The sequence below is a fragment of the Parus major genome, chromosome 5 (assembly GCF_001522545.3).
Source record: "Parus major isolate Abel chromosome 5, Parus_major1.1, whole genome shotgun sequence".
In the NCBI taxonomy this organism is placed as follows: domain Eukaryota; kingdom Metazoa; phylum Chordata; class Aves; order Passeriformes; family Paridae; genus Parus; species Parus major.
The window spans coordinates 57,496,770-57,517,531 of NC_031774.1; the positions used below are offsets into that span (position 1 = coordinate 57,496,770).

The 20,762-nt window shown below is 45.1% G+C and overlaps 1 protein-coding gene and 1 non-coding gene across 2 annotated transcripts; one reads left to right on the plus strand and one right to left on the minus strand.

Annotated features, from left to right (window-relative positions):
* Window positions 1-29: 29 nt before the first annotated feature.
* Window positions 30-102, plus strand: TRNAK-CUU. Its single transcript has one exon. It is a non-coding gene; the product is annotated as a tRNA-Lys (tRNA).
* A 2,105-nt stretch (window positions 103-2,207) lies between these two features.
* ACTR10 (actin related protein 10) lies at window positions 2,208-13,847 on the minus strand. Its single transcript, XM_015632143.3, has 13 exons — window positions 13,679-13,847; window positions 12,107-12,179; window positions 11,464-11,546; window positions 10,373-10,481; window positions 8,514-8,621; window positions 8,259-8,326; window positions 7,870-7,949; window positions 6,900-6,935; window positions 5,546-5,625; window positions 5,379-5,452; window positions 4,455-4,536; window positions 3,637-3,838; window positions 2,208-3,109 (listed from the first exon to the last, which is right to left on the minus strand). The coding sequence occupies exons 1-13, from the start codon at window positions 13,753-13,755 to the stop codon at window positions 2,928-2,930; spliced, it is 1,254 nt and encodes a 417-aa protein (XP_015487629.1). The 5' UTR covers window positions 13,756-13,847; the 3' UTR covers window positions 2,208-2,927.
* Between the last annotated feature and the right edge of the window lie 6,915 nt (window positions 13,848-20,762).

Sequence of the window (20,762 nt, forward strand, 5' to 3'; positions counted from 1 at the left end):
TTGCATGTAGTGTCAGCAGCACCCCGAGCGCCCGGCTAGCTCAGTCGGTAGAGCATGGGACTCTTAATCCCAGGGTCGTGGGTTCGAGCCCCACGTTGGGCGTTGTGTTTTTGGACCCGTTGAAGGGATCCAGGCGGAAGCACGGACGGAAAAGCCCCGTGCGGAGACACTCGGGATTATCTCAGCAGAGATCCGTAACCACTGTGCCAGTGGGAAAAACTTTTTGTGAATAACAAGTGCATAATAAATGCGGGAGCCATGAGGAGCTGGGCTGTGACCACTAAACACAGGAAATTTTGTTTTTTTAACACACAATGCAGGAAACAGATGTTAATCAAGTAGGAGCGCTGGGCTCCCTCGCAGATAGAGAGGAATTACAGAGATACCTGGATAAAGTAGAGAGCTGGGCAAGCACCTGTCATGGGAAATGTACCAAGAGCCAGTGTGGGATTCTCCATCTAGGATAGAGCAGCCCTGGTTAAACACACAAACTCCAGGAGAGCAGGCCCATGGGACAGGAGCTGGGGCGTTTATAACAGGAGGAAATTCTTCCCTGGGAGGCTGGGGAGGCCCTGGCCCAGGTTGCCCAGAGAAGCTGTGACTGCTCCATCCCTGGCAGTGCTCCAGGCCAGGTTGGACAGTGCTTGGAGCAACCCAGGACAGTGGGAGGTGTCCCTGCCCATGGCAGGAGATGGAACTGGGTGAGCTTTAAGGTCCCTTCCAACCCAAACCATTCTGGGATTCTGTGGTTTGTGTTGGTCCATCACTGGACAGGTGCTCCAGGGAAGTGCTCACAGCCTGCCAGAGCTCAAGGAGCAGCTGACAATGCTCTCAGCCATAGGATTTACCTCAAGCAGTCCTGCAAAGAGCAGGGAGTTGCACCCCATGAGCCTCAGAGGGTTCCCTTCAGACTTGAGACAATCTGATTCCATGGAAAGGGAGATGAGGGAATGAGATGAAGCCACTTCCCACAAGGACCAGCTCCTGCTGATGCAACACGGACACAGGCAGACCACAAGGGGCTCATGCATGTTCCAAAATCCTCCTCCAGCTTGCAGGACTCACCTGGAGTTGTTTGCAATTGGCCAACACCAGCCTGCTGGAATGGTGTCCAGTCCAGAACCTCAGAAGAAAATCCTCCAGTTACTGCAGGGGTTTGTGTCTGCCACTGCCCTTCCTGCTAAACCAGGCAGGCTCACTGTGAATTTGTCTGCTGGGAGCATCCACGGACCCCACAGCTGTGCCAGGGAGGGAAGAACTTCAACAGTCAGGGTGAAAACCCAACCATTTCTACACCATTACACATTTAGGGTGGGATCTCTGAGGGCTTTCCAGGACACACCATTAAGAGTCTTTCTCACCCCTTTAATGAAATAAAAATTGCCTTAGCAAGTCCTGGGACTCTGCACCGAGGCCAGCAGTAACATGGGAGTTAGGAATTCTGTCCCTGCCATGTGAAACAGCAGCAGCTGAGGCTGTTCAGTGATGCAGAAACCCCACAGGAGGAGATCTGGGTGGGTGGAAGGAAGATGAGGTGGCAGAACACGCCAGGAGAGGTCCCAGGGTACAGCAGCACAGAAATACCCCCAAAAAGGGAAGGGCTAAGAATATCCTGAATTTCCTCAGCTGCAGTCTGCTGCAGTTCAGGAAAATGACTTCATTGCACCACCAGCAGCACCGGCTGTGTAGGAGTTTCATCTCCTCACTCCTTCCCACTGAGAAGGGAAGGAGCTCCCAGCTCTACAGGACTCGTGCTGACGGCAAATTCCTCTCTCAGGAAGCTCTGGCTCAGCTCTTACTGAGGTAAAATAGAACCTGCACCAAACTTACCCAGATTGTGGCTGAAAATGAGCAGCACAGCTCAGGCTGCATGTTCTGTGCACCTGAGACTGGCTGGCTGTGCCTGGCAATGAGACTGTGTCCCTTCATCCAGCCTGGAACGGCACCAGGAGCTGGTCCCTAAAACACCAATTCATCCCACAACTATAAAACCTAACAGCACATGTAAAAAACACACTGACAAAACCATGCAGGAGTTCCTGAAGTGCTGTAGCACATTCCCTGTGTCAGGGTTCACCAGGAGAGGATTTCTTTAAATATCTGTTTGGCTTGCAGAGTCGTGCTTCAGGCACACAGCAGGTGGGCAGCAGGCAGCACGGGGAGATCTGTCACTAAAAGCATGTTTGTGCCAATAAAAGTCATCACCATCCCAAGAAATGTTATATTTATCTTCCCAAATTTGAGACAAAAATTTCTCCTCGGGGTAGGATTTAAACCTCAGTAACCAGCAGATACCAGCAGTCACCATGTAGCCAGAGTCAAGTTTGACCTCACACACCTGTTTATAATTAATTTATAATTTATCATCTTACAGGGCTGAAATCTTTCTTGGAGGAGATATAGGGAGAGGTTTTAGCTCAGCACTGAGAGAATTACAGACAAGAGTTCTCTGCTAAAATTCTTAAAACAGGGGAAATAACGTTCCACTACCTTTGCTAAACAGCCCCAAACCATTTCTTCACATATGGTTCAAGGTGGAGTATTTTAGTACAGAATTTGGCACCAAAAATTCCAATAGATGTTTCCCTAGTGCTGTTCATTCTTCTCAGCATGCTTAAAAATGAAAATATCTAAACCAACTTCTCTCAGCAATGCCATTTACTATACAGATAAATAATAAACAACTCAGTAGGGAACAGCTTGTGAGGAGACAGCATTTCTCCAAAACAAGACAAAAGAGCAGAGGAGTTGCCAGAGTTTGTAAACTATAACTGGATATGTTTTTAAATAGTGTTAGTGCCTACCCTGACAACACCTATGAACACATTGTTTACATTTAATAGTGTTACACACAAATTAATGAACAAAAAACAAACCCCAATGGATGTAATTGAAATGGGGAAGAATCTTTGTGTAGATTTAGTTGCTTATTTCTCTGTGGAAAAAGCCCTTTTCATCAGTGGTGGGGGTGCTTTTCCAACATCAAACATCATTTCCAGAGGGGGATTGTTGAGGCAGCACCAGTCGGGAATGCGGCCTGTCTGGCTGTAATATTCCTTTGACACAGAGCGGCTCCCAAGGATGTCCTGGAGTGCTCCAAAAATGGCTCCTACATTATTGGCAAAGAAAAAAAAATTGCATTAATTCCATGTAGAATTTCTCTTTCTACTCCTTCCTATGGAGAATCTCAACTGGGATTTTCTAGCTCTGCCTCTAAATTTAAAGGGATGAATGGATATTGCTGATTTCCTTTTCAGTAGCCCATTTAAGTCCCAAACTGCTTCCATTTATATCCCTGGAAAGTAACTGAAAACAAGGAATCATCTGCTCTCTGCTGACAGCAAACCTGGCCTGGTTGACCCACTTCTTACAACAAAGCTTTTATTTTAAGCACTTCAATCAAACCCCATTGTGTTCAGGGCAATTTTTACCCCAAAAAAGTTGCCCCACAAATTCACACCAGCTGTGAGAAGACTCAGCCCACACCAGCTGGCCAAGCAAGGAAAGCATCACAAGATCTGGTGCACAGAAATTGTTCTGGTTTGCTAACTCTAAAAATAAAAGGTTTTATTCACTACAAATCCCACTTGGGAGGGTTTTGTTTCATCTCTGCTCCCCAGTTGTTCCCATTCTTACCTCCCAGCCAGGCCACACAGTTGGATTTGGCAGGGGGAGTGTGAATCCTGAAGGTTTTAGTGGCAAGTGCTTCCTTGTATTTGGGTTTCTCCACCAGGTGTCTGATCTCAGCCATGAGCCTGTGCAGGAACCCCGGCAGCATCGCCGTGCCCCCGATCACCACCAGGTTCTCTGCCAGCTGCTTCCTCGTGTCTATTGGGCACTGATGAAAACAGGGACACAAAAAAAACCCAAATAAGTCAGGCTGCCTGAGCTTGAAGCCATTCAGAAGTCTCTTAGAAATTCAGTGCATTTCTATGCCCTCCAATTGCTGTTTTCTCATATTTAGCTAGAAAATAACCAACGTAATGAGTAATGCAAGGGAAATGCCCAGAGATGCAGAGGTGAAGGCTCCAGGCACAAAACTTCTTAAACAATTTGTTTTCATAAAGAATTCTAATTAAAATGTTTGTCATATCAGCCAAGTCCATGGCTCTCCAATAAATTGCATCTCAGCAAACTTATTTAAATGGCACCAATAGCTACAGGGAGCCAACTTTAATTAACATACATACACCACCACATAATGGAAATTTCCATTTATAGTGGTTTCCTAATGCATTTTTTCCCTAAATAAAATAAGAAGTGAAGCATTTGTATATGCCATGAAAAAAATCTGCAATAAATTTAATATACTGCCTGTAATAAAGATGTCCAAATTAATTTTATCCTAGCACAGGTAAACCAGCAGCCTGCAGGACTCAAAGTCTTGAGTCATTTTTAACTGCAGGTTCTTTAAGGCTGGAGGCATTCCCTAAACTCTTTTAATATAAAAATACCTGAACAAGTGAATCCAAGATCAAAGTGGCAACAGATGTCTCCTCATTATCCTGCTCAAACAGGATTTCCACCACGGAGTCTCTGTGGCACAGACAGGGAGTGTTAATGAGCAGCAAAACCACACTGAGCTGAACTCAGGCACAGCAGAGCTGGAGATACCTCCAGCCTTCCTGCTGCCAACACTTTGTCACTCCTGGCACACAGCCCACACACCCAGCAGTGACAGCAGGGAGGGGACAATCATGGAATCCTTGGGACAATCATGGAATCCTTGGGACAATCATGGAATCCCTGGGAAAGATCTTTAAGATGATTACATTCATCCCTCAACCCAGCATCAGCACCTTGTTCATCACCAAACCACGTCCCCAAGTGCCACATCCACGTGCGTTTTGAATACTTCCAGGGATGGTGACTCCACAATTTCCCTGGGCAGCCTGTTCCAGTGCTTTACAACCCTTTCAGTGAAGATATTCCCTAATATCCAATTTAAACTTCCCCAAGTCACCTTGAGGCCCTTTCCTCTTGTCCTGTCACTTTCCTGGGAGCAGAGCCCAACCTCCACCTGGCTGCACCTGCCTGTCAGGAGTTGTAGAGTGAGGAGGTTTCCTCTGAGCCTCCTTCTGTCCAGGTTAAAATGCCCTGTTCACATCACTAAACCTGTTCTATTATCAGGCTTTGATACTCATTCCTCTTCCCCCATCCCTCCAATCTCTCTGCTCTCATCTTCCTCTCGGAGCTCTGGAGAAGCCACCTCCCACCCATGATGGGCTTGCACTGTGCCCAGCACACAGCTTTCGTTTTAGAGGCATTAAAAGCATGTGCAAGTGTCTCATTAAAATCCAATTTCATAAAAATGCATGTGCTTTTAGAGTTGAAATATATCCTTGTAATGACAAATACTCTGCCAAGGCATTTCTCACCTGATGGGGCCAACTACATGGAGAATCTTTTCTCCATCCAAAGGATAGTCCACGTCTGGAGGCGGTGAGGGACGCTGGAAATAAAAGCAGACTTGTACGATTATTTTAGAGCCCAAAAAGGCTGCAGCCACCTCAAAGGAGCAGGAGGAGCTTCATCCTTCACTGACCTCAGCACTGCCATCAATGTTGAACTTGGCTGCCTGGATTTTCAGCCCCCGTTGGAGATCACTCACAAAGCAAGTGCGCACTGAGCAGAGGGGAAGAGGGGCACAAGTGAGGCCTTGGTGGATCCTTTCATCAGCAGTAAAAACATTTTCTTAATTTAGAGAAGAACACACACTCCAGGCCCTTGCTGGTCCAAGATATTTTCAAATAAATGCAAAGAGAAGCACTGTCTGTGTTCCAGCAGAGTTCAGGCGCTCTCTAGACCACGAGATAAATGAAGCTGACACTAAAATTATGCTGGAAATCCTGCCTGTCCTTTCTCACACAAACCACACCAGATTTAAAGCCACAGGGATGCTCCTAATGGTGCCTCAAGGTTCCAGGGCTTGTATCCTGCCTTCACTGCAGGTCTTGCACCACTGCTTCACATGAGGCACTGCTCATTTTCTGAACAACCTCCTACCATGCAACATTTTCCTTACTGTAAATTAAACAATTCCAGAGGGTTTTTCTGCTTCCAGACAACACTGACAGAGCACAGTCTCACTTGTATCCCAGCTGCTACTGTTATTTACTTATTTACTGCTACTACTTATTTATTTGTATTTGGCACAGGTGAGCACCTTCCCCATAAACAGCTGCCACAAAGAAACAACCCTTCAACACACAGACAACAAAAATTTCATCCCTAGCCTGCTGTCTCTGGTTCCAAAAGACTGCATAGAAAACACAACTTGTCAGAAAATGTGTGCAAGTCCAGGAATCAGAAAAGCAGTTTCCATTTCACAAAGCACCAGCTGCATTTATTTTGCATTTGCTGATAGATTTCTTCCTAATTTGACCCAAGGGATACCTACTAGGTGCTATTTTCTAGGAAAACATGTATTTTTCTATCTGTTGCACATGTAACAATTACAGAGGAATTCATCCAAGTTTTGTCTAAAGAGTGTTTTTTCTTTTGTAGTAAATGTAGTTCTTGCCTGCCTTGATTAACACACAAAAATATCTTTTATAAATTCTTCTTTTTCGTTTGAAAAATTGACTTTAAAGCAAACTGAGCCTTTCTAGTTAATCTATAAACAAGACTACACACACAATGCAATGCTCTTACTGTGCCCACCTACCAAATATATCTAAAAGTTGCAACTCAGCAATGCAGAGGGTTAAAGTGGAAGTGGAATTCAACACCTGGTTTTGCTTTCAAAGAGGAAGAGCAACACAAAGTTCATCCAAGAGGCAATGAATATAGCAGAGAAGAGAAATAAATTCCTAAATGTAAAATACTGCAGACTTGTTACTATCACACTCTACTGCACAATTTCATACACTAGAGTTTCACAAAGCAAACAAATTTACCTTTTATATCCTCTACTATGTCTTCTGGGACTGAGCCTGAAATACAAAAAAACCACTACTTAATTTCATTCTTAAATTCTCTTCCTACTTAAAACAACTTTTGTTCTAAGTTTGAATTACATTTAATATATTAAACAAAGCAGAAAATATATTAAGAATAGAAATGTTTGTCTTTGCTCAAAACAGACTGAAAAATTACTACAGAACTTTTATCTCAGTCTTTATCCAAAACTGCTGTGAGAAGAGGTTTATCATAAAAATAATATACTTGTTAAATCACAGAATCACCAGGTTGGAAAAGACACTCAAGATCATTGAGTCTAACCCATGCCCAAACACCTCAACTAAACCATGGCACCAAGTGCCACATCCAGGGATGGTGACTCCACCACCTCCCTGGGCAGACCACTCCAGAACTTTATCACCCTTTCAGTAAAAACTTCTTCCTAATATCCAACCTATATTTCCCATGGCACAGCTTAGACTGTGTCCTCTCATTCTGTCAGTTGCTGCCTGGAGAAAGAGACCAACCCCACCTGACCACAGCCACCCTTCAGGAGGTTGTGAGAGTGATAAAATCACCTCTGAGTCTCCTTTTCTCCAGGCTAAACAACCCCAGCTCCCTCAGTCATTCCTAACAGGGTTTGTGTTCCAAGCCCCTCACCAGCCTTGTCGCCCTCCTCTGGACAAGTGTCCCAAGGTCCTTCCTAAACTGAGGGGCCCAGAACTGGACACAGAACTCAGGTGTGGCCTCAGCAGTGCCGAGTACAGGGGGAGAATGAGCTCCCTGCTCCTGCTGTTCCTCATCCTGGCCACACTGTTCCTGATCCAGGCCAGGATGCCAAGAAAGAATTCATGCAAGAGGTCCACATGAGATGCAGTGAATCCTAAACCCACTTGATTCACTGTTAGGATTAACACCCCTTCCCCAGTGCAGTTCCCAGCACAGATGCCCCATCCCAGTCCTCACCCATCACGGAGGGAAGGCTTTGTCCTTTGGCCAGTCCTGTATCCACCGTGCACTGCTCCAACAGCTGATACTCCAGCTCCCTAAAACAGTGCACAGGAGGGTGGGGAAACACAGCCATGAACTCAGCCTGGGTCTCTGGATTACACTCCAGGGACAGGATTAATTCCTTTCAGTTACATCCTTCTAAATATAAACTTTTGGGAAAAAGTGAATGGGAAGACCCCATTCACACAGTTTTTTACTACATCAGCAACACCTGCACAGTTTTAACTCCAGAAATTGGATGATGCAGCAAGTTAAGATTTTAAAGAGGAATTTTTGCTCATAGTCAAAGAGTAACCTTCACAAATAAATCATTTGTAACCTGGAATTGATAACTATGAACTTACTTGTGGATGGCCTTTCCTCCCAGGGGAAGGGAACCCCAGCAACTCAGGACCGGAATTCCCTCATAGATCTACAGGAAGATCAGGAAATTCTCCTCTTTTTCATTAGGAGTTTTCAGTCTGCTGGAACAAAATGCCTTTCCCTTTCTACAATCCCTTGCATCAGCCACCTTGTAACTGCTTTTGTCCAAAGTTAATTTCTAGTCAATAAAAATCTCATGTTTCAGGACAGCCCCACTGCTGAAAATGAAAGGATACAGGCAGCACCAAGCTTTCTGCATATCCACAGTCCAGCACCATGGCAGAGTTGATCCCCAGAGTCAGGAGAGACATCAGGTGACTTGGAGCAAACAAAACAGAAGGTACCTACACAGAAACCAAAAGCAATGTTGACAGAAGGTGGAAAGAAGAAACAAAAAAGAAACAAAAAAGAAACAAAGCACTGACGCCTTCCCTGAATGGCATTTTAAAATCAAAACCCAAATGATTGTACCTTGAATTATTCCAGTATTAATCTAATGACCAAAACACAACAGGACTCCAAATTCTGTGTTCATCTTCTTTGTGGCACACACCAGGTACTTAATTAATGACAGATGTTGGTATGGGTTTGTAAGAAAAGCAAGTGTTGGCTATAAAACTCAGGTCAAGTCTCTTATTGTTTTGAAAAGAAAGAAGCTGAAGTACAGCTACTTGAAAACCTGTAAAAACATGAAGATGTGAATGAAAGTGCTAGAAAATCCATAAAAGTTTTTGCATTATGACAAACACTGTTGTACCCAAACAGAAGAGGCTGTTTGAAACAAAACAAATTTCCACAAACCATGTGGAAACTCAAAATTACATGAGAGCTACTTCCTTCTGCCAGAATTCCATAAATCAAGTTTCCTAGAAAGCAACAGTTCCTTCAAAGGAACACTTTGAAGTGTGAATTAAATGAGAAATTTCAATAAATCCTGCACTTAAAGGAAATGTACTGACCCTTAACACAGGGACAGAAGGCAAAATATTGACCCTGTATTAATAAACCAACACTCTGCACCAAAAAGAAAAATAGAAAAAAGAGAGAATTAACCTTCCATCAGTATTAACTGCCTTCTTAACAAGTTACAAAGTCTCTCCATCACAATATGACTGAACACATGAGCCATTTTTGACATTTTGCCTGGGGTGCATTTTAGCTGAGACATTTTATTGCTGTAAAGGGATTAGGAAAAACAACCTCAAAAAACTGACTCAAATCTTTCAGCAAGTTGAAGTCTTCAGAAAATTTTACCAATAGTAAGAAAGAATTATGCAGGAGCTTGAGATTAATTGGTAAATTGTGTTGTGGAAGGACAGTGAAGAAGGACTGCAGACAAACTGGTTTCACTACTTTTTATAGAAAAACCTTAACCTTTGTTGTGTCTGAATTGAAGAGCCATGGTGTCACCTTTTAAAACATTTTCTGTTACAACTGAGCAAGAATTAGGTTCAGACTTTTCACAAAATCCTTGACTGGTTGGGTTGGATGGAACTTTAAGAATCATCCAGTTCCACCCCCTGCCATGGACAGGGACACTTTCCCCTATCCCAGGTTGCTCCAAGCCCCATCCAGCCTGGCCCTGAACACTTCCAGGGATGGGGCAGCCACAGGCTGTTTTTTTTCCCCACAACTTCTCTTCAAAAAGACTGATTAAGCAGAGAAGACATTTGATTTCAGGTAAGTTCTTCTCTAAATGAGCACAGCCACGTGCTAGGCAGATATTGACTGTGGCAGAAATCATGAGACTTGCTGACAGGGTACTAACAAGTGTTTAAATATAAATCCTGGCTCCAGGCAGTGCTCAATGGGGATTATTGGATCTGTCTGGGACAGTGCACTGTGAGCTGTATTATCTACAAGCCAGAGAAACCTTGCAGAGTCTTGTTAATTGCTGCTGCTTTGTGACCTCATGAAGAGTCAGAATGGAACAAAAATAGTCTTTAATCCAATTTCTACACCCTACTTCCTCACAACAAGATTTTTCTTCTTCTTTTGCCACTATTTTCTTCTTTTGGCCACATCTGGCACTGCCTGTAAGCAAAACTCCTTCTGGAAAGTGGAGCAAATTTACACATTTCTGTCAAACACTTACCTCAAAATGCTTGAAAAGGACCCTGGTGAGGGTGTCCCTGAAGTGTGAAGGGCACAGGACCGACTCTATGATCACAACACGCCGGTCCCTGGGATTCACCAGCAGATGCCTGAAAAAAAACAAGATGTGTAAAATAAAACTGGGAACTTTAAGCACATATTATGAGATCTATCCTACAGTCATATTCCACTTTCCTCAAAAATCCTAAAGATTTGCATTTAGATAGCACTTGCTACAGCAGACCCCAAAGTCTACTTCACAAATCCAAATACCCCAATGTTTTCCTAAAAAAAAGCCAGGAAACTGAGGCAGGGGAAACAAGTTACAGAGCTTTCAGCCAGAGCCTGTAGCTCTGTATAGCCATTATACATTTCCAAATCAATATAAGGTACAAAAATAAGTCATCAATGGCTTGTCCAGTGTCATACAGTGTCATAAAGCACATAAGAATGATGATACTTTGATACTCAGATGCTCTGATTTCAGTGGAAGAGGATGAAATCCTCCTGATTTCAATTACAAAGTGATGGTCCAGGACAGGAGAAGAAAACAACCCAACCCACAGCAGATGTGAGGCACAGAAATTAAATCCTGGCTTCCCTGTGATGGCTTTCACTGTGTAAAAATGTGGATTGGAAACAAAGAGAAAAGACCAAGTCCAATTTCATTATTCACTAAGGGTACTAAGAACAGAATAAAGAGATGTATTGCTGAGGTGAAAACATCCCACAGGTAGATCCCTCCTTCCAAACCACAGTGGAGTGAGTTCTGCATGGACAGGAGCTTCAGCCCTGCCAAAATCACTGCAACTCCTGAGGTAATGCCTTCCCCTTCTCAAACCCTTGATAAATACCTCAGCTGAAAAGTCATTTATCATACACTTTTTGCTTTTACAGAGCAACTGCTGCTACAGGACAGGAACTCTTTGTAAGATAACCTGGATTTCAGCACTGCCAAATTCCTTCTCCACCAACACAGCCAGGCAGCCCCTTGCAAAGTCTTATCTCTGTTTTCTTATCTGACCAGGCAGTGTCCATCCCCTGCTCACAGCCCTGGAAGTGCTCAGGGAAGGCCTGAGAGGTGTCTCTTACCTGAAATACAGCATGTGGATAAATTCCTTCAGGTAGGAATACAGCTCTTCTGTATTGATGTTGTACTGAACCACCTTGATAGGCTGGGAAGGGAAAATATCCACAGTCAGCTCAAATGCTGGGTAGTGATTATTTATGTGCATACATATTTATTCACACATGATATAAAAATAAATATATATGATACATACATAATATATATTTAATCTGACATTATATATAAATGCTCACTCTTGCCTGATTTTCTCTTTGTCCTTAAAACATCTCATAAATTCACACTATAACTAAATTTCAGAGTCAATTAATGCTAATTTTTCATGCAGGCATTTTAGGATTAGTTTTCAAATCTGCCACCCTCTCCTAAAATTAAAGAAAAAAAGCATAACTAGGCAAAGCAATTTCTCAATAAATGCCCCAAAACACAAGTTCCATGGGGGCTGAGCAGCAATTAACACCAGCACTAGCATCACACTTACCTGCACCTACTCACAGCTTTTAATTGCAGCAGTTAAAATAATGAAAAATATAAAAGTATTTCAGAATATCTTATTCAGGCAGTGAAAAATTGCTTGTAATGGACAGCAAAAGCATTTGCAAATTCTTTCTATTCCATAACATACCAAACACTGTAAAAACAGTTCACCTTTGAGACATCAGGTTTCTTGATTTCACTGGGGATGATGCATCTTGGTCCTGTTTCTCCTGCAAACCCACACCTGAAAGAAAATGTTGAAAACCTGATTATCTGAAGTCACCATTTGACCCCCTGGGCCTAGGGACCATCACAGAGTAATGAATTAGTGAATTCTAAAACTGCAGAGAGGGGTTTTGCACAGTTTTCCTATCCAGACACCTGGAGATAAATTCAAAAATGGACTAAAAGATAAAGATTTTGTATCTTTTTTTATTGACTCCCTCAACAAAATGATAAAAACAGCAGCAACCCCAAACCAAACTTTTCAGAAACCCACCTGTTCTTCCTCAAACACACAAGAACCATGGACTGAAGAAAGGAAATTAAAAGCAAAATTAATTCAAGGTTTATTTTAGTCTCAGTGCCTGGTATTTGTTGCACCTTCATCATTCCCAGTAACTACAAATCTCAGAAGAAAACTACAGTATTCTGTAAAGCTGCTGGACTTGGAGCACTTTTAATGCAAAAAATCAATTCATGCTTTTACTTGATTAATACCAATTGCCAGTTGGTATTTGACAACTGTCAGCATGCTGGATTATTTCAGAAAAAAAAAATATCTTGAAACAATCTCAATTCAGAATTTAATTTTCTTTTTTTGTCTCAAACAAACACTTGTGCAATCCCAGTGTGTACAAGCAGTTTTCCTTGAACTGTCAGCTAACTTCAGCCTTTTTTGGAAAAGAGCAGACATTTCTCATACAATCCAGCTATGGATTCATTCTATGAGAATGAAGAAACAGATCCTAAAAACACACTATAGAGAAATAGCTTTTCCAAAAGTGTTTTATTGGATAAACAATGCCCGGGGAATAAAAGCTCACAAGCACCCCAAATTTGGGAAAAGCTTTCAGTTGGCCACATGATGTGAATCCATAAAAAGCCACTCATGGAATCACTTATCCCTATCCATGAAGGCTCTGTTAAATCTTCCCATTCCCAGGTAACAAAGCTTTTGGCACACGAGGTTAAATACTAAATAAATAGCAAGCATTCCTGCTTCAGTACTCGAGCTAAACCTTGTTTTGATCTAAACACAAGACAAAAAAACCAAGACTGTTCATTATCAGCTCCACACCACACACATCAACACAGAAAGGGGAAAACCTCACGTAATTATTCTTGGAATAATGGTTGGGATTGGAAGGGAACTTAACCATCTAATTCCACTCCGGTCATGGGCAGGGACACCTTCCACTATCCCAGGTTGCTCCAAGCCCCGTCCAACCTGGCCTGGAATACTTCAAAGGATGGGGCAGCCACAGCTTCTCTGGGCAGCCTGTGCCAGGGCCTCAGCACCCTCACAGCCAAGAATTTATTCCCAGTATCTCATATAACCCTGCCCTCTGGCAGTGGGAAGCCACTCCCCCTTGTCCTGTCATTCCAGCTTCTTGTCCAGAATCCCTCCCCAGCTCTCCTGGAGTCCCTTTAGGCACTGGACGGGGCTCTGCCGTCTCCCCGTGCTGGAGTCTGAAACAGACCGGACACCCCCAAATCCCGAGCGCAGTGCGGGGCACTCACTTGGTGAAGGCCTGTCCCAGGTCGATCACCACAGCGGTTTTCTCCCCGCCGCTGCCGAGCCCCTCGTACAGCGGCATCGCGGCCCGGCCTCCCTTTCTCCCCTTTCCTCCCGTTCTTCTCCTGCTTTCCTTCCCGTTCCACCTCCCTCAGCCGCCGCTCCACGGGGCCTTCCTGCTGCCCGGCGCTCCGGGCTGCCCGCGGCGCCTGTCCTTCTCGCCGCCGCTCCGCTGTCCCCCTCGGCCCCGGGCCGCCGCTCCCGCCGCATCCCGCAGCGCTGCAGAGGGGCCGGGAGTGCCGTGGGAGCGGCGGCGGGCGCGGAGCGGAGCGGAGCCCCTCAGCTCGGTGCCGGCGGCAGGCGGGGCAGCCGCGGGGAGACGGGCGGCGGAGCCATGGAGGGGCCTGAGGGGCGGGGCCCTGCGTGAGGGCGGGAGGGTTCGGGCAGCGGGGCTGATCCCGCTCGAGAATAATCGTGAAAAATCAGAATCGTTTAGGCTGGAAAAGTCTGCCAAGGATGTCGAGTCCACCCATTCCGGCGCTAAACCATGCCCTCAAGTGCCACATCTACATGGCTTTTAAATTCATTTAAAGACCCCATCCAGGGATGGGGACTCCATCAGTTCCCTGGGCAGCCTGTGCTGGGACCGGAGCGCCCTTTCTTGTGAAGAAATTTTTCCCAACAGTTAACCTAAACTGCCCGCGGCACAACTTGAGGCCATTTCCCCTTGTCCTGTCCCTGTTCCCTGGGAGCAGAGCCTGACTCCCCTGGCTGTCCCCTCCTGTCAGGGAGTTGTGCAGAGCCAGAAGGTTCTCCTGGAGCCTCCTTTTCTCCAGACTGAGCCCCTTCCCAGCTCCCTCAGCCTCTCCTGGAGCTCCAGACCCTTCCCAGCTCTGTTCCCTTCTCTGGACATACTCCAGCCTCTCAGTGCCTTTCTTGTCCTGAGGGGTCCAGAACTGACCCCAGCATTGGAGGTCCCTCAGCAATGCCCAGCACAGAGGGACAGGCACTGCCCTGCTCCTGCTGCCATGCCATGGCTGCTACAGAAACATGTTTAATGCAAAAAGCCATTTCTATGAGGTTAAATCAACAGTACCTTTGGGGTACGGTATCCTCCCTCTTGAACAGAAATAAAACAACTCAGGGACTGAAGAAGCCACATCACTGCCCCAGGAGTGTGGTGGTTGGGAGTGAAGATGGGAGCTCAAAATACAGTGAGGATAGAAATTATAAACCCCATGGTGGTAACAACCTGTGTAGGGCAATGGGTTGGACACAGTGGATCCCTTTCAGCTCAGGACCTTCTAGGAATCCATGCTTTCAAGACTGGACCGCCTGAGACAGGTGATCAGAGAGGCAGAAGATCAGCTGTGCTTAGTAGTAAGATCCTAATCAATAAAAGGTGTTCTGATGAATATTGTTTGTGGTATGTGTGTCCCCATGACTCAATCCCCTGGCTAGGGAAAGGGAATTTCTAACAGATTTTGGTCAGTGTAATGCAAATTTGGGGTCACTTGTGGAAGAGATCCTGAAGGTGGTGCTTGCCCCATTCCCAGCAAGTACCTTCTTTCCCCTGACAACCCTCCCCTTCCCCACAAAAACCACACCTGTAAAACCAGCTGCTCTTCAGGCAGTTGTGATGTCCAGGAGTGTGACTGTGGCCCTGCTCACACCCCCAAAAGATGAGTCCTGGGTATTTATTTCAGCAAAGTACACGAGACCTATTTCTTCTTCAGGGAAGCAAAATAAGCATTGAAAAAGCAATTAACTGCAGAGCTGAGTCTAGACATTTGCTCATTGCCAGGCGGGCCAGGCTGAGAGCCTGAGGGTTTGTGCAGAGGAGGACAAGGGTGCTAATGAAGGCTGAGGATTTCAGGGATTGCTGTGGTGACACTGCTGTGCTCTGTTGTCACGGAACCCAAGCCCCCTGACCTGTGAGCTGCTGCAGCAGCTTGTGGATGCTGTGCTCTTCGTCGTGCTTTCCACTCTGCAGCAGCACTGTTTGTCCCACATCCACACTTGCTACTTGCAGTCCCTGAAGGTGGAGGTGTGTGGGAGTTGGATGATGAGGGGGAGTGATGTGAGACGCAGAAAGCTGTCGCTGCCACCATCTGTTGTGTTGCCTGGGCCACCCCCCGCAGTAGCCCATGGGCTAGCAGCTCTGCTCAAACGCTTTCTCAGCTGCTTCTGTCACAGACTTGTCCTGTTCCCCACTTCTGGTCACCCTAAAGTCACCAAGGTGACAAAGCAGGGTCAAGAGGCAGCACTGAGAAGAGAAGGTCCTGGGGTGTGTGCAGCAGAAGTGCAGACTGGGGAAGCTGAAGCAGGGGCATCCTGGAAGAGCTCTTGGAGGACACACGAGGAATACAGGCAGAGCAGAGGGGTTGCAGAAGGGTGTGAAGAAGGGGAACTTTGCAGTGACAAACTCAGGAGATTCCTCTCAAAGCCCTTTACATCCCTCATAAATCCCTGCTATCTCTCCTTCAGGCACCATCCCACAACTCCATAGGGGCCCAGACACTCTTCAAATAACCCATCACCAGCTTCCCATCCTCTCCTAGGAGTGGAAAACTGAGGAGCAAGGACAAGGCTGCAGTGGAGAAAGAAACAGTGATGGGACCAGCACACCCAGTGAATTCTGGAGGAGGAGGGATCATTGCCAAGGCAGCAGTGGAGGATGCTAACACATGAAAAAATAAACAAACAAAACCCTGCAGTGATTAAACATTGTGACACTGAGTTCAACTTGCCTTATGATTTCATGTGGTTTTGTTTTTAATGGCTTTTTAAATTATTTTTTACTATTAGTATTTTATGGCCTTCCAGAACATGGGAATGCAGCTGAACTTTAAAGGATATGCAAACAACGAGGCATGAAAATATGTTCAAATGTCATTTCCACAATAGAACCTTAATTCTGCCATGTTTGAGCAATTCCCCAGTGCAGCAAGAATATGCACTCAGTGGTAATTACACCTGACTGAGACAGGAATTATATCCAAGAAACTTTTCTGTATTTGGTTTCTCTGTCAGGGAAACAATTGCAGAATTTCCCAAGTGCTCCTGGAGAGATTCTGTTCAGACACAAGGTAAATTTTCACAATGAGAACAATCAGCCATTGGAATAATCTCCCCAGGGAAGTGTGAATCCCTCAGTTCTGGACACTTTAATATTCAGCTGCACAGGGTGCTGGATGATCTTGTTTCAACTGTGATTTTGCCAAGAAAAGTTATGTCAGATAATCCTTGAGATCCTTTCCAATCTGGTATTCTGTGATTCTGAGATAAGTTACTACCTGGAATGCTGTCTGCCCTTGCTGTTCAAGGTCAGCACGGGGAAGCTGTGCAGTCACTGTGCCTGGTGAGAATGTGCTCTCAATGGAGTGTGAATACTCTTCCTCTCAAATTCTGTAAAATCCTCCTCTGTGAAAGGGGTCTTATAAAGACATAATATAGTATACTTAATGTTGGTGCTCTTGAAATACTTTAGGTCTAAAAATCTGAGTAATTTAGATAATATATGATCAAAGTCTAAGTGTGATATTTGCATGATCTGTTTTCATCCCCAGATCTCACCCATTTACGATATCTTATCGTGCTATAATTTTATATTTACAGCACTATGCTTATGTTTTTAATATAATGTTTTATGTAAAATGACTGCTTAGATATGTTTTGGAAAAATCAGGGGCCCTACTTGAAATCCACAGCCCATGGCTTCCTCCTGAATGTATTATCCCTGGGTTAGGAATGATCAGAGTTTCCTGCTAATCACATCACCGTCTTTATAGTCCATTGGAAATCTCCTCTTAAATTACGTTAATCAATCACAGTTAACAAGAGTTCTGAAATGCAAGCTGCAGCTTAAAAGTGGCTTAATTTAATGGATGGGCTTTTCAGAGTTATTGATAATAGGAGCCAGAGAGTTAGAGATGTGCCAGGGTTTCATAACAAAATTCATCCAAGCCGGGCTGGTTTAATCAAGGAAGCTGCTTGCATAATGTGAAGAGCACTCACTCTCCCCCGAATATGTGACTGTTGAGGAAACAGATGGTGATGCTAACCCGAAAGAATCAGGCTATAAATACATTCAGGATAACAATATAAATGGAGATAATTATTCACAGTCTAAGGAGACGGTGGGACAATTAAGCCAGATTGTAAGTAGAATGTCCAGCAGAGTGAAAAGCAGGATTTCCATAACATAATAAGAAATTATTCCCTGAATGAAGCCACTTCATGCAACTCTTGGGAGCGGTGCTACCTCTGACAGGTGAGGAAGAGGTCGCATAAGGACATAAAAATACAAGAAATTAACAGTAGCCCATTGAAATCAGTGAAAACTCTTATATCATAAAATCATAGACTGGTGTGGGTTGGAAGGGAGCTTAAAACTCATTTAGTTCCACTCTGCCATGGGCAGGGGAGACTGTGCACTATCCCAGGTTGCTCCAAGCTCCATCCAACCTGGAACACTTCCAGGGATGGGGCAGCCACAGCTCCTCTAGGCAACCTGTGCCAGGGCCTCACCATCCTCACAGCCTGGAATTTCTTCCTAATAACCAATCTAAACCTACTCCCTCTCAGTCTGAAGTCATTCCCCATTGTCCCATCACTCCAGGCCCTTGTAAAATGTCCCTCTCCAACATTCTCTCAGCTACCTTGAAGCAATGGAGGGCCACAATTAGGCCAACCTAAAACCCTCTCCTTTCTTTTCTGGCTGAGCAATCCCAATTATCTCAGCCCTGAGCCACTCCATCCCTCTGCTCATCTCGGTTGGCCTCCTCTGGACTCTCCCCAACCAAATAAAATCCGTAGGACAGTTCTTTTTGCCTAATGCAGTGCTTTTTCTCTTCCCCTTTTCAGGATTCTGTTGGTATTCAAGCCACTGGTAGCAGAAAGCCCCTCTGGGGTGTCCTGCAGTCGCGTCATTGTCACAGCACAGCAGCGCTGCCGCCTCGAGGTGGCAGCCGCAGAACCCGCCCGGAGGGTTAATGGGGAAACGTTCTTCATAAAGAAAATCCCTTTTCTCCACTCGCCCCGAAACAGGCGGCTCTCAGCTGAATTAATCCCCGCGGAGCACTTGCAAACATTGCGAACATAAAGGAATGTGTCCTGCAGCACAAACGCTGCGTGGCTGCGGCACGGAGCAGCACGCCCCGCTAATGCTCTGCTGCCTTGAAAGCCAAAATGCCTGCCTGGACCCCTGCAGAGACTCGGCTTTCAGCAGACCCAGGCAGATTTCAACAGCAGAGCATTGTTATTTTTAATTGGTCATAAAATAAACGCTCTTTTGTGTCTCTGCATTGGCTGGCTTAGTCTGTGTACTTGCTTCCAGGTCTCCCTAATCTCGACAGGCTAAGGGAGGCACGGACCCATCCCTTCCTCACAAAATCAGGGAATTGCATACTTAGGGCCAGCTTTAGACCTTCTGGAGATCACAGGGTGCTTCCTCACCTTCTCCCAGCACACGGATTCAAAGGGATCCACGTATCAGCTCTCTGAAGGGAGAAAAAGGAGGAAAGCCCCCTGCTTGGGGTTCAGCTAATAGCTGGATCTGGTTCCTGCTGAAAAATTCTGGCTTAATTGATTTGAATGTTTCAAAAAAAAAAAAGTGTATTTCTCTGCTCTTAACCATCCTCAAGGGGAAAAATGAAAACACTGGTGGTGTCTGGAGCATTGCTGTTTCACTCTAAAACATAGTGCTCCTCCCACCCAAGCACCCCAATTCCATGTGTTATCCATGGGAAAGACCCCAAAAGTCTCTGTGGTGGGGAATTTCTGCCCCTCTTTGCTATTTTAGAAAGGGCTGTACTGGGAGGGATGGACTGGCAGTACTGACACTGCACTTGTTTAAAACCTGTGGATTCGGTGGCTTAGTTTAACCTCACGTTTTGAAAAGCAAAAGAAAGCTGCAGTTTATCTAAAGTCCCTCTGGGACTTTTTGTGTGTGAACAACCATGTTTCAGATGATGGAGGTTGGACTCAATGATCTTGGAGATCTGTGTTTGAGTCTCTCTTTCTGTGAATCTGTGAAGCTGAGGGTTTAATGTCAGAGCAGGGCTTAGGGTCATTCTGCTTTGGGGTGGTGGGTCCAGTGCTTTTTTACTGTCAGCCTAATATTGTAGTGGAGTTTGTAGGACAGGGAGGGAAATATCCAAGGGAACTGACAGATGGTTCATGTTTTAGCTGACTCCAATATGCACGTGGAGGGCTTCCTCAGCACTTTATCTCTGGGAAAATGGTAATGTGTGGTGTACCTTGGCATTAACTGCATCGATTTTGTTGCAGGATATGAAGAAGAGCGAGGGCTGTGCAGTGATTCCATTATGGATGTGATCATTGGTCCTCCCAGGCTGTATTCCCACAGCAACTGCAACAGATTCCAGTGACCTTGGGCCAGTCAGCAGAAGCCTGGTTCTACTCTGAAGAGTGAGTGTGTAAAAATGGCATTTCCTACTCAGCAGATCTAGGCTCTGTGTGCTCTCCAAGTCACATCTGCTGACTTCAGTGACAAAAATAATTCTTATGGCTTTCCTGCTCTGTGAGCACTTCAGAAACACAAGAGCTGGGAAACAGAAGCTGGATCCCGTGCCTCCTTGTAGGATTGATTACTGTAAATCCCAGCCAGCAGTGGGGCTGCACTGGCACCACTTGGCCTTTCCCAGCCTTCCTGTTAATGCCAGTAGTGAGATACATGGAAGAAAGGAATCCAAGCTGATTCTCCTGATTGAGTTTTAATTGCAGTTGACATTTACCAGGTTTGCAGTTGGAGGAAGAAGAAATCTGTTCACCCATAACATGGTTACATTCAAAATAATTCATTGGTCACAAACTTTTTCAAAGTGGATTTGTTTTAAACAAACTTCCCCCTCTGTGGCAGAAGATGCTGTTCTCACTTTCCCCGAATTACTCATCACTACTCCATTCCAGTGACTGCCTTTCAGTAGAAAGAGAGGGCCCCCTTAAAACAGATACTACCAGCTGGTGTAAAGGTGAGTCTTGTGATAGAGATGTGCACTGATTTGTGTGCTGGATGTCCCCAATACTCAATTTGGGAAAGTCATTCAGCAGCAAAATTAACGGTAA